At 34.1% G+C, this 14,785-nt stretch overlaps 2 protein-coding genes across 10 annotated transcripts in view; one reads left to right on the top strand and one right to left on the bottom strand.

Annotated features, from left to right (window-relative positions):
- The first annotated feature begins 2,971 nt into the window (after positions 1 to 2,971).
- On the top strand, positions 2,972 to 6,997 carry LOC107998830 (endoplasmic reticulum resident protein 44). Its single transcript, XM_017058325.3, has 6 exons — positions 2,972 to 3,178; positions 3,767 to 3,848; positions 3,931 to 4,086; positions 4,177 to 4,477; positions 5,034 to 5,329; positions 5,421 to 6,997. Exons 1-6 carry the CDS (start codon positions 3,122 to 3,124, stop codon positions 5,762 to 5,764), a joined length of 1,236 nt encoding a protein of 411 aa, XP_016913814.2. The 5' UTR covers positions 2,972 to 3,121; the 3' UTR covers positions 5,765 to 6,997.
- Positions 6,998 to 7,088: 91 nt separating this feature from the next.
- The window catches only part of LOC107998832 (neo-calmodulin), a 60,291-nt gene continuing 52,594 nt past the window's right edge, over positions 7,089 to 14,785 (bottom strand). For all 9 annotated transcript variants that reach the window (XM_062083598.1, XM_062083596.1, XM_062083597.1 and 6 more), the window contains one exon: positions 7,089 to 14,663. In XM_062083598.1, the coding sequence (XP_061939582.1) occupies positions 14,632 to 14,663 (32 nt within the window). In that variant the 3' untranslated portion in view covers positions 7,089 to 14,631. The remainder of the gene's footprint in view (positions 14,664 to 14,785) is intronic.

Here is a 14,785-nt window from a genome sequence, read left to right on the forward strand (position 1 = left end):
GGAGGGGTCCCTTCTCGCCAATCCCCGCTCGAACGGTGTGACACCCTCGTCACAATACGACCTGTTGCGTTTCAGATGAAGAAAGAAAAAGAAGAGGGAAGAGAAGAAAAAAAGAAGAAGAGGAAAGAAACCGAGAATTTGAAGATATTATGGAACCCGTGAGAATATCCAGCGTTCAAAGGAAGCCGTCGCATTGTCCCGCGGATTCATTACGATTGATTCGGCGTTTGTGATTTCGCCTCGTTGGAATCAAAGGCCAAGTTTTCCGCGCGCCATTTCACAAGTCAGGAATCTGGAAAAAAAAAGATCCCAAGGTTAGCAGAGAATTTCAGGAGTGAAGAAGGAACGGACAGAGAGGAAGGTCACGACGGATAATGTGCATGGTTCAATTTCTGAAAATTAATTTTGCCTTTCTGTTGCAAAAGCAATTTGAAATGCTGTGATCGAGAATGGATCATCTACTATTATGATGGACAACTAACTAATAAGGAACTGATCTGACAAGAGAATGAGCCGGCTGTGTATTTAACTTAAAATTACCAGTGTAAGTTTCAAAAGGGAGAAATCTTGGAGAAAAGCGCTTAGAGAGAGAAAGAGAAGGGGAGGGGGGAGAGAGAGAAAGCACCGCTTCTACGTTCTCTTTTCTCCTCTTTTTCTTCACCCTTCGTCGGCTCATCTTTCATCGATAGATTTTAATTAACAGGGAGCAAATCGTGGTTTCTCTATTATCTCAATCGGTTGCCGACCGGCCGCTTTTGTTGCAAGGGTGCGGCGGGACGATAGGTCAGGATCGCCCCAAAGTTAAAAAAGGAAAAAAAGAAGGAAAAAGATGTGGAGGGAGGGGGGGAGGGAACAAGAATTCTGGACCACGACCGACTGAATATGATTTGTGTTCCAACTTCCGGGAACGAATCACCAAGGAACCTAAACGACTGTGAATAACCTGTTTGATCGGCACATCCGTGTACATCCCGTGTCGAGTCAAACGGATATTAAAAAATGGGATAGTCGCTTCCTTCTAGGTCTATGATCCCACGTTGTTCCAGGTAAAATCGTAAAATCGGCCGCTGATATAAAAATTAACGACTTTGCCAAAGAATAATATTCTCTTTGATTTTTCTTTCAATTCTTTCTAACAAGCCATCCTATCTATCCAATAAATTTCACAAATTTAAACAACGATGAAAAACAGAACGATCTGATCGAATCTGATCTATCTCTCCTTGTTTTTTGGGGGGAAGGGGGGGGGGGGGGAGAGGAAATGTCGGCACGTTTTGTCACGGCAAAAGTCAGTGCCGCCCTTGAAGTCAGTTCACGTCAGTTTTTCTCGGAAAGGGAAATACATATTGTCGGATGAAGAATCCTGTAGCGCATTGTGTGGTTTTATCTTTCAACAGACTCGTTTGTTCAACCAGTATCCAGCGGTGCACCCGATCTAGTGTCAAAGAATGCCGGCAAATAAGTGTCGCTTTAACGCGTAAAAGTTAGGCCGAATTTGTACGAGGAGTCATTACGAGTCTGAATGAAAATTAATTCGAGAAATTATTATTACGTGTGTGCATCGTCGCAAAAATTTCTTTTAAGCGATATTCAAGGAAGAATATTGTATATGGACGATATTATCCATTCGGACGTAAGACTGACATGGATATATTTGAGATATATCTGCGCCCCCCTGCAGAGAGGACTGAAAACGTCGGCAACAAAAAGGAAAAAGTCTCTATGAAGTCAAAGTCATTCCGACTGTCGTCCCGAGCTGAGCTATTGACGGAAACTAATGTCAACTGAGTCAACTGAGTTTAATTCTATCTCAGGGATATTATACGTATTATGTAAAAAGTTTAAATTTTTGATTAAATTTATTAATTTTTTTCGGTTCGAAAAAGAGAAATATAATTCGATTCGATTGAAAAAAATGTGTACAATTTATTTATGTTTTAAGAACACCAGCGGGTCGATAGATCTGTCTGTAGATCAGTGGAATAATCGTGGAATCGGGAAAATTGGATTTTCTTGTAAATTACGGCTAAGCCATAGCTTACACGACAGCATACCCGCTCGAGCAGTGTAGCCATAAATTATTGTTGAAGTTCGTGCCTACAGAGCTCTCGCACTCGTTCAATGGGGATTATAACGTCTAGGACGAGGAGAATTCAACCAGGTATGTTTGAACATTGAAATTTTCCCGGGGAGCTGGAAAGATTCGTAAAGTCACGATGGTGCACGGTGACAAAATACCCGGCAAACGTTATTGTTGATTTCTATGTAGCAAATAATTCGTTTTTACACGGAGATTACGGATCTATAATTGTTTTATTGTATTTCCCGCGATAGATTCTCCCAGGCAGGTAGGTTTGTTACGGATAGAGGAACAATTGTTCATCTTTTGACGAAGCAGTGTTCTCTGATTGTTAAGAAAAAAGAAGACAGTTAGAACGTGAAAATAGTTGCGTGGAAGACATCTTTCGAAACTTTCTAAAAATTTATTAAATTTTTCTCGATTTATCATGTGGAGTATCGATGCTTCCAAGTTATTTTATTTGTCAATCAAATATGATTTTACCAGAATAAATATTTAAATTTTCTATAATTAATATATCATTTTAAACACCTTTTATGTAAAATTATCTTCTTAGTTATCCTCTATTATTAATATTTTTTATGTATAATATGTATGTACAAAATGTTTTTAATGTTTAAGGGAGATTCATAAGAATTGAAATTCCCGCTAAAGATTCGAACGATCTAGGGAATTTTGTCGACGTGTGTTCAGACGTATAGAATATGATTGGTCCGCTGTTAGGGAAATACTATAGCAATGCCTACAGTGTAAAAAAAATTTACTATCTAAAGAAAATACAGTGGAATACAAGATAGGGATTGGAACGAGTCCTAATGATACGAAATATCAATTAAATAGAGAAACAAGATAGATATACAACTTTGATATAGAGAATTTATACGATACTTGTGTCATCACTGTCAAATCGATGCATCGATAATATTTTACTAGAGTTCGATTTACTGCAAATTCATGACATTTGACGCGAAGGCAGCTGGTTACTGATGGTGATTCAAAAAAGTGTTGCCTGAAATTAAATTTATAATATAAGATCACAACATGTTGGTCTTCTGTGATATTTTTGACTTCAAAGTACTTATATTTGCCTGTTTATTGGTGAGTATTAATTAAAATAATGTATTGTTTATCAAAGAACTGATAGAAAATTTTGAATATTGCCAGCTATACATGTTGTGACACGTATTTGACTACGAATTTTAGAAAGTTCATTTCCCGTTATTATAACCCGTTAAAGTTAAAATGATCTCAATGACAGCGAATCTAATTTTATTGTTTATAAAGCGGCATAACCTATACATATATACATAAAATAACCTCAAAATTTTACTAAACAAACTTTCCAAAAAAATTAAATAATTATATACATACGTTATTAAATAATAATTTAAATTTTGAAATTATTAAATGCATTATATAGGGAGGTGAAAAATGCAATAATGACGTTATTGGAAAATAAAAATATAATTTTTAATTCAATTAATATAATTTTTGTTATTGTTAATTTATCCCTTTCAACTTTAATTATCTTATCTAAATATTACGCGTTAAATATTATTTCCAATATTACGCGCGCTCATGTTTTTTCAATACATTTAACTGCTTCGTAAATTTTTTGCGTATAACATATAATAATACAAAAATATTATATATAAAATATTATATATAAAATATTTTGTTTTTTAGGCGTTTTTGCCACATAATTTCGCAAACGATACTAATGAAGGCGCTTTATCGCTTACTCAACAAAATATCGATATAACGCTTGGTAAGTCGTGTTAATAAAAATGTAGAGATATGAATTTTTCGATCTATTATAGCGACATAAATATTACGTTATGTTGTTCTAGCAACAAATGAATTGGTATTTATAAATTTTTACGCACAGTGGTGCCGTTTTAGCAATTCGTTAGCTCCTATTTTTGAAGAAGCTGCAAATAAAATAAAAAATGCATTTCCTGAACCAGGGAAAGTTGTAATGGCAAAAGTAGATTGTGAAAGGGAATGTGAGTAAATTTATTAAAAAATAAATAAATATAAAACTAAAATAATTTTTGTGAATAAAATTTATTAATAAATAAAAAATTGTTTTTCAGCTTCTATTGCTTCAAGATTCCATATCACTAAGTATCCAACTTTAAAAGTTATAAGAAATGGCCAGCCAACCAAGCGAGAATATAGAGGACAGCGATCTGTAGAAGCTTTTGAGGAATTTATAAAGAAACAATTGGAGGATCCTATTAAGGAATTTTATGATTTAAAGGAATTAACTAATTTAGATGATAAAAAAAGAATGATCATTGGATATTTTGATAGAAAGGATGTTCCTGAATATGAAATGTTTAGAAGAGTTGCTACAAATCTCAAGGATGATTGCCAATTCCATGTTGGCTTTGGGTAAGAATTTTAATGTAATTTAATAAAATTATATAGGTGATCAATATATATCAATTTATTGTTTCCAAAGAAATTTTTTTCAACACTTGTACAAGTAATATGTGTAACTATTCTATTCTTTCCTATAACAAGCACATGCTCAGCACAAAACTGTGAAATTGGAGAACATTTTCACTTTTTGTAAGTAAAATATTAAATGAAATATGGATAGGCATGGGCTATCTTTGTATTTATTTATAAAGTTAAAACTATAAATACAAGGTTTTTTTTTCTTTTTTTTATATATGCACATCTAAGATATCTTAGATACACATGTATACTTATGTACATTGCTTTTATACATTTATGTACATGTATTTTATTGTTTATTATATTTCTATTATTATCTTTATATTATTGTGTTATACACAAATTATATGCAATGCTTAATGTATCTTTTTTTTAAATATTTTGCTTTGCAATCTTATTTGATAATTATACGTAAATACAATTATATACATATATATATATATATATAAAAGAAGTTATAATTCTTAAATGTTGGAAATATAATTAGGAATGCAAGTAAAGCTATGCACCCTCCAGGAGAACCTATAATTGTCTTCCGGTCCGATAAGGCACTTTCTAATGATGAAGATGAAACGTATCATGGAAGTTTGAACAATTTTGATGAATTAAATGTCTGGGCACAAGAAAAATGTGTTCCTTTTGTGAGAGAAATCACGTTTGAAAATGCTGAGGAATTAACAGAGGAAGATCTACCTTTCCTTATATTGTTTCATGCTCCCGATGATGTTGAAAGTGTTAAAATGTACAAAGATGTAGTATCAAGGACATTACTTGATGAAAAACGTGAGTAAAATGAATAAAACGCAATAGGAATGCAATAGGATAAGAACACAAGTAACAAAAATATAATATTTTATTTTATTTTACATTTCAGAAAATGTAAATTTCTTAACTGCAGATGGTATGAAATTTGCTCATCCTTTACATCATTTAGGAAAAACTCCAGCAGATTTGCCTCTAATTGCCATAGATAGTTTTAGACATATGTACCTGTTTCCAAACTTTAATGATATTCATGTAGAAGGAAAACTAAAAGCTTTTCTACGAGATTTATATTCTGGAAAGTTACATAGAGAATTTCATTATGGGCCAGATCCTAGTAACGAAGTACGAGAAATTGTTGGACAAATTAAGGTGCCTACAACTCCACCAGAATCTACGTTTAAGAAACTAGCACCTAGCAAAAACAGGTATACATTACTCAAGGATGAACTATAATAATAGAATTAATGAAACTCAGGATAAGATTTGTATGACTTTGGTTATGCAATTTGTTAGTTTTCACAGTTATTTACAATGATAAAATCCAAATTCGTTGTATTATTAAAAAAAAAAAAAAAAATATTAATCAATGTTATATAGACGTGATAACATTTTTAAAATCATTTATACAGTATTGTAGTAAAATTAAATGCTTATTTAGTCTATTTTAAATGGAAATGGAATTTTCACGGCCAATCTCATACTAATAATTTAAAAGAAAGTATGTAATTCCAACCTAAAGTGTTTGGATCTCTACCAAATGTTATATACATTTAAACTCTAACCTGTACAAAAATTATTCACGATATACATATATATATATATGTATATATATATATATAGTCGAAACCTTCGAACGGGTTTCGTTACAGGAAATAAGTAGATTTTATTCTATTTTTACATAACACGTGCTTTTTGTATTATCTTTCTTTTCGTATTGAATATTAAAAACGGTAATAATTCTTAATGGAACTATAAATGAACGCCAGAGATGTTAATCTCCCAGTGTCAATATTCGTGTAATAGATGTTATATCTCTCAACTTATAACGCGATTTATAGGATATTATTAAAAAAGAGAAAAAGAAGAAAAAAAGAAATTATCCAACGATAGGTAAAAATGTTGTAATATATCGTTCCATATAATCAAACTTAAGTTTTTACACTACCAAATGTACTGTTGATATCATGGCTGCGATATGGCCTTTGTCCCACGTCTTTTTATGCTTCTCAATTACAAGATTCTCTAATCTCTTCATTAAATTTCAATTATCGAACAAAACGTTACACTTAAGATGATCACATTTTGATACTTTTTAATTACTTTTTTCAAAACTAAGCACAACGTGAAATCGCAGTACATGATCGCGAGTATGTTGAGGACGCTGAGTGAAATGCGCGGGAGCACTCGATCGCGTTCGATTGCGTTCGATTTTCGATATTAAAGAGTGAGTGAGTGAAAATTTGAAATCGATTGTTTCGTTTAAAATGAATCGCTTCTTGGGTAAAGTATTTTAGAATTGATATACATCGACGAGTTTCGATATTTAGAATGTTTGAATATAAATAAATAAAAAAAAAAAATATTTCGTATGATATAGTACTAAGATACTCCTAAGAAGCCAATTTGTATGGATGATGGTATTAACTTTTCTGTTAATAAACGATTTCTAAGTCAGATATCTATAAATTATTGTTTATTATTGCATTCCTTTTTTTCCGCCTCTCATATACTTTTAAGACACCTTACAGGTAAAAGGAAAATGGACATGGAATAAATATCCATTATAAAATGGCTGTATTTAGGGATAACTCGATACATGTATTACATTCCAGCAGTACACGCCATCACCATTTTATGATGTATTCTAATCTTACAGTACATAACAATACACGTAACATGATTTCATACAGCTAACACCATACATACTGCACTCTCGCCACAATTTCCAACACTTCCGTTTTTTCCACTTTACGACGAAACGTGAGTGGAGCAAATCTGATTAAGAACCATCAATCGCAGGTACCGCAGTTAGAGAACAAAGTATCTTCCACGAAGATATAAAGGAACATTTTAATAAATCGTCACAGTAGATTAATAGAAATGTTAAAAGATGCATAATAAAGTTTCATCATTAACAACTAACAGTGTTCTCGTCTTTCCATTCTGTATCAATCGCTTTCAAACGCAAAAAGCAAAAAAGTTATACAGCGAAAGAAAAAAGAGTTTGTTTCATATATTGTGTTTTATATATTATAATCTTTTTTTTTTTATACGTATCGATTTAGCCAATTTTATTATTATTACTTTTTAATTATTTCTATCAATCAATTTTTTTTTTTTAAAGCGAGAAGGAAATTAATCACCAGTTTAACTCGAAAGAGAACAAGGAAAGCTAACGTTCTCCTATAAAAAATATTGTTTTAGTAGTAATAACGTTTTGATCATAAATGTTTCAATTAATCGTACAGATAGAGATATCTCTTAAACTTAAACATAAATAATATTTACAGTAAAAAAATTGCAATGAACACCGCGAGAAACACATCGATTATATTTTATGTGCAGATGAACGCCCGCGACAAAATTTGGAACTCGTTAAATTGCTATTACACCTGTAATTAGATATACGCGTTACTTACAGAGGAATAAGATAGTGAAATAATTGAAGTAAACGCAATACATATATAATGGATAAATACGTACGTATTGCATCTACAAATACAATCTCGCTTGCTTGACGCTTTAAAGCACGTTTCGTCATAACACAATAATAATTATTTAGATATATAGATCTAGAAAAATAACGTTATAAACATTCCTTATCGGGAATTGGGAATTATACGTTACAAACGTTATTTATAACATTTTCTCAAGTAAAAATATAAATATTCTCATTCACAATGCGATATCTCTGCTTGACTTAGTTTTTACTATTATATTTTTTTTTTTCTTTTTTTTTCCCCCCTTTAATACACCTCGAAGATAATTTTTCACTCTTGTTACACCTTATCCTCGCCTCCACACCCTACCATTATATCCTCTACTACTAGTCATTTGCACCCCACGAAGAACCAAGAAAGGGTCTCCCTTCAATTTGCTTTATAATTGGATATACACACATGTATATTTTCGTTTAACTATAACTTGTACTCGCGATCATTTAATAAAGTAATGAAAGACGTTTCCTTATTACAATAATATTATTCTTGACCATCATTTTGTATTTGGATTGCATTTTTCAACGATATAATGTATTTGCCTAGTCGCAATGATAACTACGTTAAAAATCGCTTTTACGTCAAGCGAACTGAAAGGAAAATGCACGCGCGCAACAATAGCAAATAAATGTACGAGGGAAGAATTACAATGCGTATATACATCCGGACATCCAAAGAAATTGTTTCGAATTTTGATTCTTTTTTTTTTTTTTTTTTATAAAGTAAAGAATTCTTTGAGATGCCTCGGATCAACGCGCAAAGATATCATGCACGTTGCGCATCGTACGCGTACAAACATAAATCAAAGGATTCGGGATGATTATCATTCGGAACTCTGACAATAATAATTCTCGACAATTTGATCGATATCATTTATCATATTGGCCATTTATATGTGCTCTTTAAACGCTATGGCACGTAACGAACTCTGAATTTACGTAAAAAAAAAAAAAAAGCGTAATCTCGATCGTGCATTTTTCTCGAACAAGGTATCTCCCTCCGATCGACGAATCGAACGAATCTTCAACGATGCAATCGGTATCTTTCGCTTCTATTTTCTATCTTCTTCTCGTTCTCTTGAAAATCATTCGTGATCTCGTTATAAAGCGCAGGTACTCATTACTTTTTTACGTCAGCCAACGGATGAGAAACATAGATAACAGTTGATTATAGTATGACAAACAATCGATCCGAGAACCCGTCTCGTTGTTGAACAAAAGTCTGAATCTTTCGAGCAGAGTGACTCACTTGCATTGTTTCGTCAAGACGAGGCGAAACGGCCTCGCGATTAATACAACATAGTAACATTTATTTAACGATTTTACAATTATTATACACCTAAGTTAATGAGGTTTCTCTTTCTCTCTCTCCCTCTCTAGCAATGTGTATATATATATATATATATATTTTATTCGATCACCTTCGAATCATCAACTCGTCTGATATCAAATAATTTTCGTTTCCCCTGTTTCTTTTTTAATATATATGTATATATATATACGGTCCATCATCATCCATTTGACGCGAATCCTCGTTGAGATCTCGTTCACTTTACTGCTTTCCTAAAAAGCGCGCGTTCCTCAAGTTCGATTACTTCGGGCATTGCGTTCATAAATGCATTCATACGGCAAATATTCAACGATTCTTCTCGAGTTAAAATTAATCAATATCAAAGTTTAGACGGTAACAAGGATCAACAAGGAAATGACGAGTTGATGGAGGAATGCAAATTTGAAATTTAAAGATCTTTTTTTATGCGACTCGACTATGTAAACTTCGGCTGAATCATTCGCGGACGTAATCAAACGTCTGCAAAAAAATATCATGGTCATCAAGTTGGTTCGTTCGCAGTTCGCCTTTCTATTTCCAATACAAGTGAAACTATTCGACGCTAATCGAAACACAGACGAAAAGCTCGTAATAATAATTATGATGAGTATAATACGCAAGCGTATCTATCTCGAGCATCTCGCATTTATGAGTTATCTCGAAGTTCTTTAGTACCATAAAGAAGAATTTGAAATAAGCCCCGTACAATTTTTCAAAAAGATCTAAAATAAAATAATGTAATTAATTATTCAGTCACGTTAGTCTTTGAGCGTCGCAAGTCTGATCTACAGATTCGCAGCGACTGGTTAGGCGTTTCGACTGTTCGATCGTTAAAAAAAATTCACGAAATATCGGCTTGAGCAACTCTATCCGAAAAATACAGATTCAATGATTTCAATTAATTGAAAGTAATATACGCGCATCCTCGCGGAGGACACAAAAACAATTCTTTTTTACAACTAAATCCTAGAACTGTCGTGTTCGAACTTCGATTTTACAGTGCAGATTTAAAAGGAAGACTTGCATAGGTATTCCTCTTTTTTTTTTTTTTAAGGACGTTTATATATATATAGATATATATATGATCAATTTAACGCCATATCATATGCGACGACGAATTCAAACGTTTTTCGTCTCGTTTCTTTCGTTCAGATATAATAACTATAATGAAATCTGCCAGCAGAATAGGATGATACGATATGATATATAATATGTACAAGCACGTACACGTTGACGTAAATGTAATATAATATATAGAATACAATATAATAATGTATGCATCTCGATAAAATGTGGCGCGAAGAGTATTTCTACAAAAATACTTTTCGTTTCAGGGTTGAACAAGGGTTGACAACGCGGTTTAACAGAGCTGTAATATTCTACAGGACGTCTTGCCGCTATTCCCGCGAAGAAAGGAATATATTTAAAAATGCAGAGTTGTCTGCAATCTGGGGTTTCGATCGAATGGATTTCTTTTTTTTCTTTTTTTTCATTTTTCCTTTCCATCGGATTACTCGCAGAACGGAATTAATACATCTACATCGGGAGGCAAAAATAGGAAATTTATTTTTTCGCCCAGGAATTATAGATATATATGTGTGTGTGTGTGTGTGTATGTATACAGCGGGATAAGTAGGCAATTGATTTGGAAAATACGCGCGAGGAATCAGAGACCTCGTTCGATCGCTAATGATCCGTGTTAATGAGAAAGGTACCTATTAAAAGCGCGCGTGACAGATGTGCGTTTAATGTCGCCTTGCGAAACGAAAATATTTCCGATGGAAATTTGCAAGAAATCCTCCTTTGCGTGGCCGAACGATGGATTTTTTAACGTTCATCGAGGTCCGTGATTCAGCAACGATATTTAAACAGGGGAGATAATACTATACAGATATTGACGATTTTCTTGTACTTGTGTTCAGCATTTTGTCGATACTCTTATTGATAAGTTTTCCTTTGGGAGGGAAAGTGAAAATAAAAATTCATGTGGGGTGCAGTGAAATTTTTCGTGCATGTCGCGTAAATCCAAATGAACCGGCCCCGTTCGTCGCGATCTTTCAAGAAAATTAAAAATAAAACGATCGTGTGTGTATGTATACATATATATATGAAAAAAATTTCAAGTGGAAACAAGTGAGCATTGCAAAGTAAATACAAGAAACTATGTGCATGTAATTTAGATAAGATAAAAGCAAATGGATACAATTCGAAAATGAAAGTCGAAGGTGATTAAACTTAAACAGCACCTTTCTTAGTAATTTCCTGCATCGTAAAAACTTCTCGTTCCTCTGTTTATATTTCTTTTCCCTCCTCCTGTTCTCTCGCTCTCGCTCTCTCTTTCTCCTCGACAATCTTTCTACAATCTATCATTTTCGTACACACGTGGCAAAACGTAGGCCTTCCTCTCGAGGTAAATCTCGAATAATCTTCCTTTAATAAAATCGTTAAAGATATTGTCTTCGGGACGTTATACATTACTATTTTGTGTCGACTTATCGAGCTCTTTTTATGTTTTTAACCGTCGAAGCGTCTTGTGTTTTTTCTTATGTTTGCGTGTTTAATAGTTCTTTTTTTTTCTTCTTCTTCTTCTTCTTATGTCTTGCACAGCTCGCGGCTTTTTGAATTTATTACGTTGTGCGTACCTTTGCATCACGCCGATGTCGGACGGTCGCGAATTAAATAAATAATATTTAATTTATAATTACAAGATTTTCTTTTAATATTTCATACAAGGAGAAATACAAATCGAAGATGAGAGGGTCGTATCAGATCCTAATCCCAATGTGCCAAAAATCCACGATAAAAAAAAGAGAAACGAAAATCTCGCGGTTGTTTAATTTTCCATCAAATTTTTGAAAACCGTAAGCCAGGGGCGTGAGGCATTCATAAAGAACGATCGCGCAATTAGATAAGCAAATCGAATTATCCCGAAGATAACCTCATTTAAATTGAAATAGTGATGCCCGTAAATTTCGCAGCTTATCTATCCACCGATCGAACATTGAACAACGCAATGTAACTATATATGCGTATCACTTAACTAAAAAACAAAATTATTGTCTATCTCTATGTGTATGTCGTGTATACGATCCGTGAAAATCACCGCCTCGTGTGACCAACGATAACGATAATGATATTCGCATACCATCCGTCGACACTTATTATTTTAAGGATAAAACGAATATCTTTTTACCCTTTAATACGTTAATAAGAGCTCTTCTTATTATTTTATCCCGTTTCCCCGTATCTCCCTCCTGAATGTTTCTTTATGTACACACGCTTCGACCAACCAACCAATATTTTTTCTTTCTCTCATTCTCTTTCATTCCTATTTTCTCTCTCTCTCTCATTCATTCTCACATTTTCTCTCGCTCTCTCGCTCTCTCGTTCTCTCTTTCTGACACTAATATTTATTCTTGTTGTTGTATTTTTTTAAAACCATAAAAATATCAATGCCAGTATACCACCGACGTACGTCGCTAACGTGTATATGTATATATAATAATATGTACGTATGTATGTATGTATAAGTATATACTAAATATATACGAATATCCATAATAACGTTACTTCAATTATCTTTGGTAGTAACACCATGTATAGGTATATATAATAGGTATGTGTATAATGCATCATTTGTTACGTGTACGTACTTCCTCCTAATGCGCTAATTAACTATCCTCTATCGCGACCTACGGCTGTGGCTTCTTATCTTAAGGATCTAAAGGTGCACGACGTAATACAATTGGCTTTATGGGTGGGTGTATATCGAATGTCGAGGTTCTTAGGTGGACGGTGTTTCGGTATAGGAGTTGAAGAATATGGACGTGAATCTAAATCGGGACTAACAACAAGAGCGATACACTCACGAGATTTCTCAGCTTTTCGTCTGAGAGAGTTAGGGAAAGAAAGAAAGAAAGAAAGAAAGGAAGAAAGAAAAAAGAAGAGGAAAAGAAGAAAAGAAAGATATCCGGTACAAAAGATTTTGGCAATTAAAACCGAAAAAATCCTACGATTGGTGTTGGTACATTTAAGGAAAAAATCTGCTACGTTTGCTTTGATTCTTTTTTGCTTTCCGGCAACCGCGATAACATGCGTCTAAAGATTCTGCCACGAGAATATATCACGGTTAGAACTAACCTACTTGTCAACGACATTCATCTAGATTTGAAGACAGATCAGTTATTAGAGCTATCTCGCGTCGAGTCCCGCGGCTAAAATGTAAAATGACAATTAATGTTACCCGAAATTCGACTCGACAACGAGCCAGGGGGGAAGGATTCGTCTCGTTTAAAAGCGAATCTACAAAAATTGGAGGAACAATACCGATCGATAGAAGTGTGAAAAGTGATGGCAAGCTTCTCTTCTTCGTTTCACTGTGGATCCCAATAATCGAAAATATCACTTTTCAATCCGTTTCTCAAAATTATTATTATTATTCACGCACCTATCGCGAATATCTTACAACAACGCACTTAACCTCTCCTTTCACGTAACGAACGATCTCGCCGTTTTGTACTTTTCCACGCCATCTCGCGCGCGATCCCAGAGTTACATTTTAGGCCATCATCGACAGATGCGATCCGGGCTTGAACGATTCGCAGGAGACAGTCATGCCAGAAATATCGTGTAAATGAGATCGGTGAAGGATGGATAAAGGATCGATTCCTAACAATATTCAATAACGACGTTGTATAGCATTAATAGAGAGTATAGATAGTAGGTAAACGCTAAAACGAAGCTCAGTTGATTGTTTCGGGAGCGAGCACCTCACTCGTTTTCACGTATAATGTCGTTTTCGCTAGCTTATACTTGTAAAATTAATTCGAAGGAGCGAGGTGTGTATGCGTGTATGCGTGTGCAACTGCGGAAGTCACCCTCACCTATCTTTCCCTTTTTTCAACTTAAGCTAGCATCCTGTCGCCCGTCACCCCACCGCTCGAGACACGATCTATCGGATAACCAGTCTTTCGATAACCACTTACCCTTACGCGAGCCATAAGCCATAAGTCGAACGAGATCGATCGATCGATCCTCTTGGACGTAGCGGTTTTCTTATTTTCTTCCACTTTTCCAGAGTTTTCCAATTTTCTTAGATTCTTACTTTCGCTTGCTACTTTTTTCATCGGTGTTTCTCGACGGTGGGGTTCGGGGGAAGGGGTTCCCATCTTGCTACGATATTTGGGGAGGAACTTGACGACGAGTTTGATTTCTCTTCTTCGACGAAGACTTCCGGCAGCTGGATAGCTTCTAGTTCGACTCGTGGCCACTGAACTAATTCTTCGACGTCAGGATTGTCACGAATTCTGTGGAAATATTGCGAGCGAGAAAAATTAGGTATAGGTAAATTTTAATAAAACGCATCGAGTATGTACATCATCAGATTGTTTCATATGGAATATCCCTCGATAAATAATAATACACGTAA

The sequence above is a fragment of the Apis cerana genome, linkage group LG13, assembly GCF_029169275.1.
Source record: "Apis cerana isolate GH-2021 linkage group LG13, AcerK_1.0, whole genome shotgun sequence".
NCBI lineage: Eukaryota > Metazoa > Arthropoda > Insecta > Hymenoptera > Apidae > Apis > Apis cerana.

Bases quoted from the DNA above. Each gene is read 5' to 3' on its own strand.
- LOC107998830 (XM_017058325.3), top strand. From the start codon at position 3,122: ATGTTGGTCTTCTGTGATATTTTTGACTTCAAAGTACTTATATTTGCC. The intron at 3,849-3,930 runs GTAAGTCGTGTT...ATGTTGTTCTAG, and splicing joins AAATATCGATATAACGCTTG to CAACAAATGAATTGGTATTT. The intron at 5,330-5,420 runs GTGAGTAAAATG...TTTACATTTCAG, and splicing joins GACATTACTTGATGAAAAAC to AAAATGTAAATTTCTTAACT.